Below are 17,533 nucleotides of genomic sequence, written 5' to 3'. Positions count from 1 at the left end.
AGGTTAGCAGAAAGTGCATTGTAAGCAACTTCTAAAACTCTAGAATTGTAAATTCTCTGTAAGAGACATTTTGCTGCCTGGACAGTCACCCAAAGTTCTTCTGTATCATTGAAGCATCCATCTTCAGCTTACTGGCCCATACTATCCAACAGACTTTTCTACAAAGCAGGAAATTTGAAGGTCTGTTCTGCCTTGTAATGGCAAAGTACATCAGTTTCTTTCTTCTGTGTCCTGCAGAATGTCTGGCAGACTCTTTCATGTAGCAGGAACCCTAAAGGATCATCTCACCTTTAGGCAAGTTCACCAGTCATTTCTCTGTGGGTCCTGCATGTCCACTTCATACAGCATAACATCAAGCAGTCCAGGCAAGAGAAGTTTCTTATCCAAATGTCTAACCAATGCAATAAGGAGCCTCTTTGGTGACCATCATCCTCTTGAAGTAGCTTGATCCTGCCAGAAGCAGATGTGTCTCACTGTCATGAAAAGTCCTAAGTTCTTAAACATTTTAAATGCCATATTATGTAGTTTTTGAAAGGTTTGATGAATGCTTATCCATCTGAAATGCATCTCTATACATCTAGAAACTCTAACAAGTTTGACTATTATAGATATTATCTATTAATCTATATTTCTTAATTATACGTTACATTTTTAAGTGAGATGGACAAAAACAATACCTTAATCAAGATCAGAAATACATATATACAGTATAACAAAATTGACCTTAAATTTGTATCAATAAACCGAGATCCATACCAATGTAAATATCTATAGCATATCCTCCCTTTAAATGTAAGCAAATATTTATAAACAATATTTGGGAATTTGGGCATAGTTCTTTCCAAACTACTTCCTGCTTTTTGTTGGGCAAAGTATTTTTGGGGGTGTTCACGGTGACCTTTTGGGAGGTCTTGGTCCATCAAACCACATTAGTCTGGAAGGATTTCACATGCTCTCATCCTCTGTGGAAACCAAAGGAGAACCTCTTTTCCAAAGCAAAAAACCCTTAGACCCAAATTCTAAAGACATGGTACTTTTAAAATATCTATGCTGGTTTAGCTTAGCAGCCCATACAATGAAATGTCTCTCTATACTTAGCTCCTTCACAGTCAAGAAAATTCAAAGAAAGTAAAATAATATACGTAATCCAGACTCTGTGTATATTCCATCTTTATGTGGCTTATTTTTCTTATTCCATTACTTTTTCTACAAGTTTAATATTTATTTTATTATCTTTAATCCTTTAATCTATAACTGACTGTACTCTTTTTATTACATTTATTGTCTCTTTATTCTCTTTCTTTTCTCTCCCAAGCCTACATACATTTTTTTAAACACACTGTGTCTCATTTAGAGGTCTTTTAAGTCTGAATCTGTACTTATTGCGTATCTGTAATCTTTTTCTGAGCAGGATGGCTTCTTAAAATATTAAGAACTTCTTAAAAACCTAGTGGCAGCATTGCTAGGGTAAACACAGCCCTGCCTGCTTGTTCTGCCCAGTCCAACATGGTGAAAATCCATTCACTGCCTCTGAGACTGCCGTGTGGGAGCCACGCTTATCACCTCAACTCTGGTAACTAGTTGGCCCATACTGCTACCTAGTAACTTGCAGCATGCTGCCCACCAATCCCATTCAAGTGTTCAGCCTCCTGAAAGAGCCAGAGTTAGTACTGGCAACGCAAACCAGGAAGCTGCCCCCCTTTGAAACCACACTTTTTTTTTCTGTCACCACTGAATCAGAAAGACCTCTTTTAAAGGAGCTGCAGTATGCTGCCAGCAAGCAGAGCCCATCCAAAAAAAATGCAGCTTAACTTTGTTTTTTTAATTTCTAGAATTCCTTTCCAAGCCCCCTCAAGTTTTATGTAAATTTAACTGGCACACATTGGAGCACCAATTTGTTGTAGGAGCCTTCTTGTGCATTCCTGGCTGCCCAGACTCAAAATAAGCACACAGAAACTGTATTAATTAAGTCACTGCTTGGCCTATTAGCTCTAGCTTCTTATTGGCTAACTTTTACATGTTAAATTAACCCATTTCTATTAATCTGTGTATTGTCATGTGGCTATGGCTTACTGGCAAGGTTCAATCTAGCATCTGTCTCTGGAGGGGCTACATGGCTTCTCCCTGACTCTGCCTTCTTTCTCTCAGCATTCAGTTTAGTTTCCCCCCACCTAGTTCTACTCTGCCCTATCACCAGCCAAGGCAGATTCTTTATTCATTAACCAATAAAAGCAACACATATACAGAAGGACTTCCCACACCATTAAAGGAAATGATTTACCTGATTCTAAGACTTTCTATACAATACAATTAATAAAAACTGTCAGATGTTGGTGGAGGGATAGATACAGATCATTCCTTCTAAAATAGAGCTTCTAGAAACAAACTCATAAAAATATGCCCAACTGCCACCACCTGGGACCATGTTTGTATTTGAGGGCCATGCTGCTATGGGGGCCATGCCAATCTGAGTGACTTGCACAGCCACCTGTGGCCATAGTGACATCCTGGCCTGGGCTGATACCTAGGATCATGTCTGAGTCCATGGTTCTATCATGGCCAAAGTCTGTGTCAATGTCTCTAGCCCATGTTGCCACCAGGGACCACATGGATGTTATATCCTGTAACCATGTTGGTATCTGAGGGCTCTGCTGCCACCAGAGACATGCTAGTATGAATGCCCTGTGCTGTCACCTGGGGCCATGGTATCCAGCCAGGGCTGCTGCCATGAGCCATGTCTGGCTCTGTGGCCCTACAGCATCCAGGGAGGGTCTGAGTTGATATCCATGGCTCCTGTTTCCTCCTGAGGGCCATGCAGATGACTAGGGTCTGGTCAGCCACCTAAGACTGTAGTAGGAGCTGTGGGCCTGCTTTTCGTCCCACCTGGCTCCCACATGGCTAGTTTTACACCAGAAATAACAACACACAAACTGTATTCATTTAAACACTGCCTGGCCCATTTCTATTAATGTGTGTAGCATCGAGGTGCGCTTACCGGGAAGATTCTAGCCTACGTCCATCCTGGGTCTGAGCTTCATCGCATCTGCCCCAGAGAGCAGAGCTAAGGCATATGAGCTCACTTCCTCTTCCTCCCAGCATTCTGTTCTGTTTACTCCACCCACCTATGTTCTAACCTATCAGGGCCAAGCAGTTTGTTTATTAATTAACCAATGGCCTTCCTCCATCATAAGACCATGTCAGTGTCTAAAGGCCATACTGCTACTGGGGCCATACTGATCTGTGAGGCCAGTGCTGCCATCTGGGGCCATAAAGACATCCAGGCCTAGTCTGTTGCCCATAGCCATGTCTGGTTCCACGGGCCTGCAGTGACCAGAGTCTGGGAGGATGTCTGTGGCTCCTGTTACCACTGATGGCTCTGTTGTGTCTGGTCAACCACCTCAACCACCTGAAATCATGTTGGTAAACAAGGGTCATGCTCAGTAATGCTCCCTTCTGGGTCATAATGGCCTGTGCTGGCACTGGAGCTGTGGTTATGTCTGGGCCCGAGCTGGTGCCAAAGGCCATGTCTGAGTACATGGTCCTGCTGCAGCTGGGGTCTGTGGTGATGTCCATGGCCTGTGTTAGCACAGGAGGTCATTGGAACCATGCTGTGCTGAACCAGCAATGCCTCTCACTGGGATAGCCAACCCTGCCCCTTGCTGGTTACTGCGGCAAGAGAGATGGCCCTGCCCCTCAGGAGAGAGCTCACCCTCACACTTGGAAAATATGTCCCATCCCTCAGCACAAGCATGCCCCTCACCTGGGCAGCACACTAGAGCTGGGCAGCACCTAGAGCCAGCTCTGAGGGTGTGAGAGCAACCCTCTTGTCTGTCATATGGTGGCATGGGTAAGAGAAAGATGCCCTCCCCTTTCTGACACTTGCTACCTATAGCAAGTAAGAGAGCTGGTCCTGGGGTCACTGGAGGGAGAGAACTAGTCCCGCCCCTTACCAGCTCCAGCACACAGAAATGCAGACCCTGCCCCTTGCCTGGGCAGCACACTAGAGCTGACCCTGTTGGCAGAGGTGCAGGTGAAGGCAGGTGAGTTGAACACCCCTTGTATACTCCCTACAGCAATTGGGAGAGAGGGTCTGGTACCTTTCCTGGACAAAAGAGTAGAACAGGCTCTGGTTGTGTGGATGTGGATGAGAAAGACCCAAGGATCTGAGAGCAGAATTGGCCCCACTCCTTGCTGTAGGCTGCATTGGGTGAACTAGCCGAGGCAGTGCTGGAGAACTTGCCTGGATAGTGAGGATGCAGGAGAGCTGGCGAGCTGACCAACCCAGCTACCACCCAGGCCCAGAACCAGGGCTATGGGTTGACCCACCACAACATCCACCTCATCTATGAACTGTTGGAACAGGTGAAGGAGACAAACCTACAGATCCAAAACAGCAAGGTCTCCATGACACAAGACAACAACAGGATATCCAAGTGGAACAGGAGTGAGAGTCCATTATTGGTGGTGTGCAGAAACCAGAGGCCTCGAGGCAGACCAATGACTTGTGGCAATGAACATTTGCAAGTAAAGATGAACGAACTAAAGGCTGAACTGTGTGACTCAATTGGCCACACTACAGCTTCCATGAAATATTCTTCTCCTTTTTTGTTTTTGTTTTTGTTTTTGTTTGGCTTTTGGTATTTCTTTTAAATTTAGTTTGATATGGTGAGGGAGGTTGCAAGGGCAGAGGTCAGATGTGAGGGAACAGGAGATAAGAGTTATCAAAATGCATGGTGTGAAATCCACAAAGAATCAATAAAAGTTAAAAAGTATACCCAACTAATTTTTGACAAAAGTGTAAAACCAATTCAATGGCAGAAGTATAACTTTTTCAACAAATGGCTTAGAAGCTATTGGATAGGCCTGGGCAAAACCCCAATGTAGGAGGAGACTGCTTGTTTGTTTCCCGGCCATCCAGACCCAAATAAACACACAGAAACTATACTAATTCCAGCATTGCTTGGTCAATGACTCTAGCATATTCCTAGCTGACTCTTAGATCTTAAATTAACCCATTTCTATTATTCTGTGTATCAAGACAAGGTTGTGGCTTACCAGTAAAGTTTCAGCGTCTGTCTTCTTCAACAGCTACATGACATCTGACTCCGCCTACTCTCTCTAGATATATCTCTTCCAGCCTGACTATATTCTGCCATGCCATAGGCCGAAGCAACTTTATTCATTAACCAATAAAAGCAACACTTATACAGAAGGACATCCTATGTCACCCTAAAATCAAACTGACACAAAAACCTAAGGTCTAAGCTTCAAAACTTAAAACAAAGTAAAAAAAAAACAAAGTCAAAACACATCACCATGCCAGGCAGTGGTGGTGTGCACTTTTAATCCCAGCACTTGGGAGGCAGAGGCAGGGGAAATTCTATTAGTATGAGACCATCCTGGTCTACAAAGCAAGTTCCGGGATGGCCAGGGCTGTTACACACAGAGAAACCCTGTCTTGAAACACCCTCTACAGTGGTTTAAGTTTAAACTGTGAAGTTGTAAGTCTCTCAGTTAAATAAAATGACAAATTAAACCTAATCTCAGAGTTTTTTTTTTTTTTTTTGAGTGCTGGTGGTTAAATGCAGGGACCTGTAATTGTGTTCAAACATTATCTATACATGTGCTCCAACAGTATGGCTGAGCTACTCCAACTTGATTTTTTTTCACTGAAGAAACTCCATCTGTTCCCTGTACTGAATGCACTAATTTGCATTCTTACCAATGATTTGTATGAGCTCTGTTTTCTTAATATCCTCCACATTTATGATTTTTCTATTATTGATAATAGACATCTTAGTAGGTGTACTATGGTACTACAGTGGGATTTTAATTTGTTTCCTCCACAATTGAGCACTTTACAAGGAACTTTTGTTATTTGCATGCTTTCTTTGGGAAAAAAGTGTCTTTGGGCTCTTTACACACTAAATAAAGTTATGATTTTTGGTGCCATTGTGTTATAGAAAAATAAATATGAACTATATATACATATATATATAGATACATGTGAGTGTCTCTCTGTGTATATGTATACATGTGTTTGTGTACGTGTTGAGGACCAAGTCCAAGGCCTTGTGGATTTTTAACAAAGTATCTTATCACTCAGCTAGACCTGTAGTCTTTACCAGATACTAATTCTTCAACACACATATACTTTACAAATACTTTTCACATTCTGTTAAATGACTTTATAGTTTTGTTATTCTTACAAAGGTCTGGAGTAAACCTCCAGACATAGAGCCCAACTGAAACCCCACAAGGGTACCCAAAGTACACAGCATGGGAAAGACGTGACACTGAGCAAATGCTGGGGGCACTGAATATCTGCATGTGAAGCAAAGGAATTTATCCATCATCTTATTCCAAAAACAAATAGCAACTCAAAACAGGATAAATATTTAATATAAGACCTTAACTGTAAAACTCCTAAAAACAATAAAGTTTCACGACATTGTCCTTTGTAGTGATTTTGTGGTTAACACACACACACACACACACACACACACACACACACACGGGCACAGAGGCAATGGAAACAAAAATAAACAACTGGGGATTACATACAGTGAAATATTGTTTATGTACGTGTGGAATTTAGTTTTTGTGGGACTCCTAACAGTGGGAGTGGGACTGTCTCTGACTCTTTTGTCTGCTCTTAGGATCCCTTTCCTCCTTAATATGAGGGTAGGTGCCTAGTCTTATTGTAACCTGTATTACAATGTGTGGTTGATATCCCTGGGACCTCTGCCCTTTTAGGAAGGAAAAAGGAGAAGCAATGGATCTGGGGAAAAGGGGAGGTGGGAGGTGGCTTTGAGGAGTGGGGGAAGAGGAAACTGCAGTCAGGATGTAATATATGAGAGAAGATAGATAGATAGATAGATAGATAGATAGATAGATAGATAGATGATAGATAGATAGATAGATAGATAGATAGATAGATAGATAGATAGATAGATAGATGGGGGGGATAGATAGATTGAGAGGACTGTCTCAGTGGTAAAGGAGCCTGCAACAACTCTGCTAACCTGGACGTATATGGTTAAAAAGAGAGAACTGACTCCCACAGTTACCTTCTGACTACCATGTGTGCACAATGACATGTGTGCAAGTACACACGCACTAAATAAATGTAAGTTTTAAATTTTTTTCTTCATAGTTTAAAAAAGGATACTACCTTTGAGTTTGGGGCTAGACAAAGAGTTCTTTAGACTTGATACTAAAAATAATATATAAGGAAAACTGGTTGGTCGTACTTAATCCAAAATAAAAATGTTGCAAATATGATGGCTTACATCTGCAACTGCAGCACTTGAGAGCATAAGGCAAAGGATTATGAGTTTGAGGCTCCCATCTGAAAAATCAGTATGGTTAAAATCCTTCTGTGGTACTAGGAATCCAACATGAGTACTCGCAAGTGCTACCACCGAGACACAAAACTGGCCTTAAAATTAAATGTTTTTGCTTTGAGAAAGACCCTGCTAAGAAAAAGAAGACAAGCTGTAGACTAAGAGAAAACAATTTGCAAAACACACATCTGACAAAGGGCTGGCATTTAGAATATAACAACTCTCAAAACTAACAGGAAAAAAAAGGACAACCCATTTAGAAAATATGCAAATTATAAAAACATTTTATCAAGAAATATATGTTATAGATGAAAACAAGGACATTACAAGATGAACATCAAGCAAGATATCTCAGTGGGTAAAAATGCTTGCCTTGTAAGCATGAAATGGACTGAATCCAGTCCCCAGTGCCCACAACAAAAGAGAAAAACAACTCCACGAAATTGTTCTGACTTCTACACATTCACAAAGGCATATGCACGTCCATGTACAGACATCACACACACACACACACACACCACAACCACCACTACCACCACCACCAGCAGCAGCAGCAACAACTAAAAAATGTAAAAGATGACCATGAAGGTACGGCCCTTTCCTAGCATGTGAAAGTCTTTCCATCTACATATGTAAGGGTTTCCATCTGCAGTACCAGAAACAGTCATTAAGATGCGAGGCCATTAAAGCCATAGTGAGATTATCATGACACTAACATCGGTGTGCGCTTTTTAAAGGTGACAATACCAAAATGCTGGTAAGAAGACAAAGAAACTGGATGCCTCATTCGCATCTCATGTAAACGAATCAGCTACAGTCTTTCTGGAAAACAGTCTCTTTAAAAAGAATGTGAACTGAGAATACAGCACAAGCAATTTCATTCCTGGGCGTTTTGTCCAGAGACATGAGGACTTACGTTCACACAAAAGCCTGTGTGTTTGGTGGAGAACATACCTCTGTGGAAGTGTTTGTTCTGGGTGGTTGGTTTGGAATTTTCTGAGACAGGGTCTCAACATACTCCAGGCTGGCCTGGAACTTTATAAGTCTCCCTGGACGACCTCGAAAGGTTTAGTTCTCCCGCCTCCACCTCACAAGGGCTAGGGTTACAGGCTTGTGTTAACAAACCTGGTTCTCAAGTGAAGAATGGGGTAGCATCTAAACGGCAGGTTGGGAACTGTAAAGACAAAAATACTGATTATCATACAATAAAAGCATATTTGAAAGGGGTTTGTGGGGTTTTTTTTCCCCACAGACCTTTTGCAGCAATCTTTTGAAACAAACATTTTGAAAGCAATCAGGAAGAAGTAACCTGAACACTGGCTCATGATGCTTCCTGGAGATTTATTCTAGAGAGCCCTTGTAGGGAGACGGGGGCTCAGAAGAAGGGGTGTTTGGATGATATCTGTTAGCACAAGCCAAGAGATCCACTTACTTGTAGTGCGTGCCTCTGAAGAGGGCAGTTGCTGTCGTCTTGCCCTGAGATGGGACTCATCGGGTTTGAAACTTAAATTAAAAAGACTCTGTGTTCCCAGAAATGCAAGGAAATGTCTTTGTTCTGATACACGAAGATTAAGAGTTTCAGGTCAAGAGACCTGAAAAACAAGAGAACGCCACACTGCCTCCTGGACACAAAGAGAAATGCCAAGTTCAGGTCAGAACGTATTTAACTGATAATATTTATCGTGTGGTTATCAAGCATGGCCTGTGCCGGTGTTCTGTCCAAACTTGGAAAAGAAGTAGGCAGTAAGAGTGACTAATAACTCTACAAGCCCAATTATTGCACACATTGTATAAAGGCAGGCTCCTAGGAGTGGCTTTTAAAGTCGGTTTAAAAAACCAGAGGCGCGAGGTGCTACAGGGTCTACTGAGAACATACTTAAGGGCCCTCAAAAGCCAGTCACAAAGCCCCGGAGTGTCTGGGGGCGTGGCCCTGAGGCAGCAGCCAATAGCACGGAGGGCCGTTACTAGGATGCCGGGAACAGCCTAGGAAGGAGGCAGAGTGCCACAGCTTCCTCGGGCAGCGGTTCTGTGAGGCAGTCTGGTGATTTGAACTGTTCCAGTTTCCTTCCAACTTCAAATCTCGCCTTCCACGGCGATAATGGATGACCCCGAGACCGAATTCCAACGGGTGATCCGCCGCCATTATCGCGAAAAAAGAGAGCTGCAAGCTCACATCCAGGCCCTCGAAAGTTCTGTCCCGAAAAATGACAGGAACAGAAGAAAGCAGGTGCTTGCTGATACTGCCCGCCTCAAGGCCGAGATGGAGCAGAGGCACCGTCAGGAACTGGAGAGATTTCAAGAAGAGCCTGACACCAGCGTGGAATCGATTACAGCCAACCTCCAAAAGTTAGACCTTGAAAATCTGCCCCCACGCCCATCGAAGGCCCAGAAAAGGCGTGAGCGCAGAGCTAACCAGCAGAGACAACGCCTGCAGGGGATCCCAGCCGCCCAGAGCGAAGAGCAGGCCGCCTACCGCCGCGAGGAGGAAGAAAAGGTCGCTGCCATTTTGGCGGCTAAAAGTCTGGAGATGAAGCCCATCCCTGCCGACGGCCATTGCATGTACCGTGCCATCCAGGACCAGCTGGTGTACTCGGTGAGTGTGGAGAGCCTGCGCTGCCGCACGGCCTACTATATGAAGAAACACATTAATGACTTCTTACCTTTCTTCACCGAACCCGAGGCCGGCAACTTCTACAGCCGTGAGGACTTCCTGAGGTACTGCGATGAGATCGTACACAGGTCATTGTGGGGTGGCCAGCTGGAATTGAGAGCCATGTCGCACATCCTGCAGACCCCCATCGAGGTGGTACAGGCCAACTCACCCATTATTGTGATCGGGGAGGAGTACACCCGGAAGCCGATCACACTGGTCTATCTGCACTACGCCTGTGAGTTCGGGGAGCACTACAACTCGGTGAAGCCCATCGAGGCCGCAGGCACCTCCGCTGCTGCCATGGCGCCGCGCCCCCTCTAAAAGTTTCCAGCAGCCACGGGCCTCGGCTCTACGCGCCATGTTTCTGCCATGCTTGACACCTGCAGATCCTGGGAAAGCTGAAACAGCTATGGCATTTCTCAGTAGGAACAGTTGCTTTTTCCTCGCCTGGTTTATTTTCTTCCAAGATTTACTTAAATATTGAAATTCGTCCCTTCCAATCCTGCCTCATGTTGTCTTTTTTGTTTTCCGACTAAGTTATTTGTGTCTTCTTTGGGGGGGCAGGCTTAAGGACAGAAGAATACCTCCTTGGGACAACCAAGAGACTGAGGTTTCATTGAGTCTAACTTCATTTGGCCCTCTTCAGGCTTCAATTAATGTTAGGCTGAAAATGGAAATGTTGGACTTTGCTTATTGTTTACCCGGGCGTGAATGAGTTTAGCAGAAAGGTTCAGTTTGTGGAATTTTTCCTTATGTATCTATCAAATCACTTGGTAAGAGGAGTTTGTGTGGCTGAAGTGGTTTATGAGTGTTTTTCATTGTTTTTTCCAGAAAAAAAAAAGCCACAGCTGGCCGTTTGGTTTGCTTTTAACTGACGTTCCAATGCCTGGGTTACGAGCAAGTCTTCCAGTAGTAATTTGATTGTTTTGTTTTTCATTCAAACTTGTAAAGGTGCAAATGGATTTTAGTTGCTCAATGTTTTCTGAGCTCTTAAAAATATGTTTTCAAATGTAAAAGCTAAGCGTAACTGTTAGATACAGAAATTCAGTTTAAATGAGCCCGTAGAACAAGTAAGGGTTACCTCAAAGATGTGGAAGATCTGAACTTAGTGACTTTCCTTAAGAGGAAAAAGAATTAAAGCAATTTTTGGAAGTTCTACGGTAGTTGATGCAGCTTTATGTAAAAGAAAACAGTGAACAATCCAGCTCTGTGTTTGTTGAGGATGTGTTGATATCCTGAATATGCCAAAAGAAGAGCGGAATGGAATGATTTGCGTAATTTCTAAGGTTAGTCATAAGGTCCTGGATTTCAGTGAAGTTACTTAAATTCATTTTGAAAAACCTTTGTCCCTTCCAAATGTTCCCAAATAATACATGTCGGTTCAAAAATGTTTAAAATCAGTTGTGCAATGTGTTAAAAGATAAAAACAGCATTTGAAATACTTGCTTTGCACTTCTTGTGTCTGAAGTTTGTAACCCAGATGGCCTTCAGTAAAGGACTCCTAAGAATAGGAGCCGGTTGGGGGTGGGAGGGGACAGATGAGGCTTTGGGTAATACACCTGCAGCCTTGGTGGCAGCAGTGTTTCCCAGGCTGAAATTTGGGAGGAATTTACTCTAAGGATGCCCTAGACTGATGTTTCACTCGGTGAAACAAGAAAGGGCTTCCTTTAGTAGTCTCTGCTGCTTGATAAAGAGCCCTCAGCCAGGCCAGGCTATGTTGCAGGAGGGGAAGAAATGCTACTATAGTCTACTTCTGGATGTTTCCAAAATCCAAATGGGGAAATCCTGACAGACAGCTCTAGCTATGGAAACAAGAAGTTTCAGCTAGTCAGTGTCTGAAAAAAAAAAAAAAAACACAGTATTTGGGTACATTATGGGAAAAGAGCCTACAGGACAGGGACACTGGGTTTCGGAGTTAGGGAGGAAGAGGGGCCAAGCTTTGGAGGGGAAGCAAAAAAAAATGTGCTTGAAAAGGGATGTTATCTACAGAGGAAGGCCTGGCTGGGCAGGAGGGTGAAGGCTGAGCAGAGAGACAGTCTAGGGGAAGCCTTCAGAGGCTGCAGTTGAAGCTGAATAGGTGGGCAAGATAAGAAGCAGGCCATCAAGAGGTTTTTTGAGTGTGTTTGTTTCATTTTGTTTTGTTTTAAAGATGCTTGGGTAGACTAGATCACAAGGACAGGCTCTAGGGAAGGGGCCTGCCTAAGGATGTGAGTGAGGGCTACTGAAGGGCTATAGAAAAGGGTGCCTTGTGGGGTGGGCTATGTAGAGCAGGAGCGGGGGGGGGGGTCTGTTTCGCTAAGACAGCGGCATATTGATGGACAGTGGTCCTGACTGACTGGAGGCAGCACACCGTGATGGAGGCCTGGCTACAGGTCACAGACACAGACACTGGCTGGTGGAGGATTCTTGGTAGGAGAGGTGAGTCAGTTGGGGTGAGTTATACAGGGAAAGAAAAAGACGGGACAGGGCCAGGTTTGGAAAGGGAAGCTGACTGGAAACTAAACCATATTCTAGGGAAGGGGTCCTGGAAAGGGTGGGACTGTTTGGATAATAAGTCTAGAAACTGAGCTTCCCAGCTGTGGGCGGAGGAAAGGGCTGGAAATTGACCAAGTCACGGAAGAGGCCGGGTTGGATGGGTGTAGCAGATGACAAGTGAGCCCCAGCCCATGGTTCTTGAATGGGAAATGATCCGGTTAGGCTAGGGGCACCTGCTAGGGACAGGACACATTCTGAGGAGGGGGTTCTGGAATGAGATGAGGCCTTCCTAGGGAAAGAGGCGTTGGCTAAGTAACCAATCAGCTCAGAAGGGAGGGGTACTGGATAAAGGATTCTGACAGGCACCATACAGCTTAAAAGGTTGGTTCAGGCTGATCCAGGGACACAACTTGGGGAAAACAGTGTTGAGGAGAGGAAGATAGCCCAAGAAGGGGATAAAGGCATCTGGGGTCCAGGTTGGAGAATTAGGCCTGGGTTAAGAAGGAGTCCTAGTTTGTTTAGCAAGGGACACAGACTGGAGAAGCCACTATTCTATGAAAGGTTATGGAGAGAGAAAAGAGCCTGTCTTCGTCTGCGGTGTATATAAGGATGCAAGCTCAGGTGGGCAGAGGAGCTAGGGTATAGGAGTAGCAAAACAAAGGCGAAGGTCATTGGTAAGAAATGATAGGCGAGGGAAAGGGACCCAGCTGGATATGGGAGAGAGGGACCATAGCTCTGGGCAGGGGAAGGAGGGGAGGCCTTGGCTGCGAAAGGGATCATAGGGTGGGGAGAGAGGGCTGGCTTAGTGAAAGGCTGGACAACGGAAGGATGCCTAGTTTAATTAGGAACCCAAGGACAGGGAAGCTGACCCCAACTGTTAAAGAAGAAAAGGTCTGCAGAAAGGGCCCAATAGGTGAATGGCCTGCCTATTGGTACAGAGAAGGCACAAGGTGGGAAAGGGAACTCAGATAGGACCAGGAAGCTTACTTGAAGACAGGAGCAGATGGTGTCTTAGGATAAGGAGAGCTGTGCTCAAACACCACAACCAAACAACTTGGGAGCAAAGGGTTTGAGAGAAGCCAAGACAGGAACTCAAATCAAACAGGATAGGAACCTGGAGGCAGGAGCAGATGCAGAGGCCATGGAGGGGAGCTGCATCCTGACTTGTTCCCTCTGACTTGCTCAGCCTGCTTTCTTAAGAAACCAGGACCACTAGCCTAGGGATGGCACCACTCACAATGGGCTGGGCCTTCCACCATCAATCACTAATTACGAAAATGTTCTACAGACTTGCCTACAGCCCATTATTTTATTCTTCTCTCGTACACTATATCCTAACTGTAGTTTCCCCCATCAGACCATGCCTTCCTCTCCCCAACTACACTCCCTTTTTAATTCCCCTTTAAAAAAGAGGAGGTCTCCCAGGAATATCAACTGAACATGGCATTACAAATTACAATAAGACTAGGCATAAACTCTCATATCAACACAGAAGGAGGAAAACGGTCCCGAGTGCAGGCAAAGAGTCCGAGATAGCCCCTATTCCCACTCTTAGGAGTCCCACAAGAACACCAAGCTACATGACCACAAGGTACATGCAGAGGGTCTAACTCAGACCCATATAGGATCCGCGATTGTGGCTTCTGTCTCTGTGATCCTCTATGAGCCCTGCTCTGTTGATTCTGCAGGCCCTGTTCTAATAGATACAGCCAGATCTTTTGAAGGCATTTTCTCAGTCAAGGTCCTTCCTCTCATGACAATAGCTTGTGTCAAGTTGACATAAAACTCTCTAACACGTACAACTTAAGAGTCCCTGGCAGATGAAAAGATTCTGGCTAGGATCAAGTTCCTCTGGTGGTTGAAGTGGTGCAAGCTAGAGATGCTAGTTCAAACTGAGGAAGGTTACCTGGTTACCAAAAAGGGCCTTTTTGTAGAATATTACTTTAGCTATGTAAAAATGTGTTTATGCTGCATTTGTTTAACTAACGGGAACCCTAAAGGTCCAGCTTCTAGGGCTCTCAAAGGGGGCTAATGTCTGAGGGTTAAGAAATCTATGCATGCCGGGCGGTGGTGGCGCACGCCTTTAATCCCAGCACTCGGGAGGCAGAGGCAGGTGGATATCTGTGAGTTCGAGACCAGCCTGGTCTACAAGAGCTAGTTCCAGGACAGGCTCCAAAACCACAGAGAAACCCTGTCTCGAAAAACCAAAAAAAAAAAAAAAAAAAAAAAGCTAGTACCACGACAGGCTCCAAAGTTACAGTGAAACCCTGTGTCAGAAAAAGGAAAAAAAAAAAAAAAAAGAAATCTATGCATGTTTCTATCCATGTTTATTTATTCTTAGTCTCCTTCTTATTCCTTATTCATCCTTGCTGTCTTTGTTCTACCCATTACAAACATTCCCAGTCATATATGCCCTCATAGCCAGCAATTCCCCAGCCCTAGCAGTTTCCAGGGCTGGAATCCTTTTGCCTTATAGAAATCAGATAAGAGTTTTCACAGAGAGAGAGAGAGAGAGAGAGAGAGAGAGAGCGCTCTAAGGTGGGAGTGGCTAGTGCACATCTGGTGATCTCCTTAATGGAGAAAAACAGTTAAAGAAATTAAATCATCAGGGAATTCTAGAGGGGAAGGGTAGTGGGGTACGCTACATTTTTAGGCAGTTAGAAAGAGCTAAAAGGTTTATTTTCAGTAAAATTATGAATAGGGCATGGATTGTTTAAATCAATATGCTGTTTCTTTTTTCCCAACATGCATAGAAGACACCGGGCAACCAGGCAACCTATGTAAACTGTCAGGGGGAGGCTAACGGCTCCTGCTCTGATTAGCACATTCACCAGACACCGCAATTTCTACAGGTCTAGGTATGAAGTTTACATTTATTGCTCTAGGCGGTAAAAACAAAGAGGAGGCCCAAGCCTCTAAATTTTCAGTTCTGGGATATGCTGGTATCAGCTGTTCTGGTCGTGGGTGTCGCGGGTCTCTCTCTGGGTTGCGGTTAATTGTCTCTTCTGCTGTCCTTGAGAGTAAAACACAATCACTAAGTTTCCTGAACTAAAATCACCAGTAAAGTGAGGTGAAAGTGAGCATCAAGGGTTAGGAATCTTTGAAGTGAGGTAAAAACCAGGGCATGTTTATTCTTCTATCTATCTCAGCAGCTTGGGCAAGTAGTAATTCTATGTCCTTGGATATCTGTGACTATCTTAAGTGGGATGCTTTTGCCTGGACCCTAAACACTGACCAAATGCCTGCTAATAAATATAACTGCAGGAAGGCAGACCTCCGTGTTTTCCTAGGAGAGAAGAGCAAGTCCTGGCAGTGGGAAGCTGTTTTCACACGTAGCTAGGGAGATGTGATTAGTAAGCTTGAAAGGCAAGAAAACAGTTCTGAGCTGCTGAAAACCTCCTACAGGGCCTACCTGTCCCTGGAACACAGGCCGGGGAAGAGTGAAAACTGTGTTGCAGGGCTTTAGTTTGGTTACCACATAAGGGCCGAGGAATGGGGCCTGGTAATGGCAGGGGTACAAGGGGGTATAAGCCTAGCAGAAAGGGAGACCAGGTTGAGAATGGGCTTAGGAAAGGAGCTTGGCTGTGGAAAAGGGGGCATAAAAAATGAAGACAAATTCACTAAATAAGGGCTGAGTGAGTGAGAAGAGGAGCAAGCCTAAGTAGGCTAGGGGTTGGGCGGGTAGGTGAAAGAAAGGCAGGCTGAAAGGTGCCTAGTTAGGACAGGCTACATGCTGGCCTAGGATAAAGAGGGACTTCCTGACTTTTAAGGGGGATGGGACTACCTTGTTAGAGGAGGAAATAGGTGCTTGCTAGGCAAGGGGATCACCACACTAACTGCGGCCAGAGTCTGAGGGTTGCAGGTGAAGGAGCGGCTAGCTGGGAGAGAGGCACACCAGCATGGCGCTAATTGCGGAAGAGGACATGGGTCAACAGAAAAGGCTCTGCAGTGTGGTGGCAAAGAACAGTGCTAGTTCCTTCTTTCTTTTTTTTTTTTAAATTTAACATAATTTCTTTATTGATTCTTTGGGAATGTTACATCATGCATCCTAATTCTGCTTCCCCTAATCCAATTCTCCCAGTCCCCCCATATCCTCCCCCCATCCTGGTAGTGCCTCCCACCAAAAGAAAAATTTTAAAAATCTAAATAAAAGAAGCAAATGAAAAAGCAAGTAAAAACAAACCAACCAACCAAACAAAACACCTCTTTGCTCCTCCATCTTTCCCACGTCTGTAACACCGCTTCATCTGTCCTGGCGGCACTGGGAGCAGTGTATCACAGAGCACACCAGTTTATCCAATCAGCTGTGCTTGCAAATGTTCATTACAATGAGTCATTGGTCTGGTTCAAGGTCTCTGGTTCCTGGTACACCATCCTCACTGGATCCTCACCAAGAGGATCCTCACCGAGACCCCTCCCAAGTCATGGAGATCCTCTGGGAATCTTTCCACAGGATCAGACCATCCACAAGTTCCAGCAGGTCCTAGAGGGGGTAGATGTTAGAGTGGGCCAACCCAAGGCCTGGCTGTGGGCCTGGGTGGTAGCTGAGCTGCTCAGTCCGGGCCACTGGGGCTGCCTGCCTGCCTTGGGTAAGAGGGTGGGGCCAGCTCCCCTAAGCCCATGTCATCAGGGTCAGTTCTTTAAGGTGAGGGCTGAGGCGACATCTTTCGAGTGCTGGGTGGGGGCAGCTCTCTGATGATGGCTGTGGCCACCTCTCTTGCTACAGTGCCCAGCAGGAACAGGGTCAGCTTTCCTGGGGCCAGTGAAGGGCAGAGCTGACTGAAGATGGCACCGATATCATCAAACATGGTTCCTACGGTCCCCTGAAGTGACATAGACCACAGACATCAACACAGACCTCAGCTGAAGCAGGACCATGGACACAGACGTGGTCCTTGGCAGCAGCTTGGGCCTAGATGACCTCCTGGCTCCAGGTAGGAGCACCAGCTACTGAGATCAGGATGGCTCTGGCCACAGCACACTCATGGACACTGACAAGGCCACAGGTTTCAGCCCCAACCCTGGGCTTCCACATGACCTTTGGTGGTAACAGGGGCCT

General features: G+C 45.0%; 1 protein-coding gene across 1 annotated transcript; it reads left to right on the top strand.

The window, feature by feature from the left end:
* Positions 1-9,379: 9,379 nt before the first annotated feature.
* On the top strand, positions 9,380-10,325 carry Otud6a (OTU deubiquitinase 6A). The gene has a single exon (XM_050119682.1). The coding sequence runs from the start codon at positions 9,445-9,447 to the stop codon at positions 10,318-10,320; it is 876 nt and encodes a 291-aa protein (XP_049975639.1). The 5' UTR covers positions 9,380-9,444; the 3' UTR covers positions 10,321-10,325.
* The last annotated feature ends 7,208 nt before the right edge of the window (positions 10,326-17,533 follow it).

The sequence above is a fragment of the Alexandromys fortis genome, unplaced genomic scaffold (assembly GCF_014885135.2).
Source record: "Alexandromys fortis isolate MF-2015 unplaced genomic scaffold, M_Fortis_MF-2015_v1.1 scaffold_155, whole genome shotgun sequence".
Taxonomy (NCBI): domain Eukaryota; kingdom Metazoa; phylum Chordata; class Mammalia; order Rodentia; family Cricetidae; genus Alexandromys; species Alexandromys fortis.
Note: the sequence above shows the minus strand (reverse complement) of the source record. Positions and strands in the feature narration are given on the sequence as shown.

Bases quoted from the DNA above. Each gene is read 5' to 3' on its own strand.
- Otud6a (XM_050119682.1), top strand. From the start codon at position 9,445: ATGGATGACCCCGAGACCGAATTCCAACGGGTGATCCGCCGCCATTAT.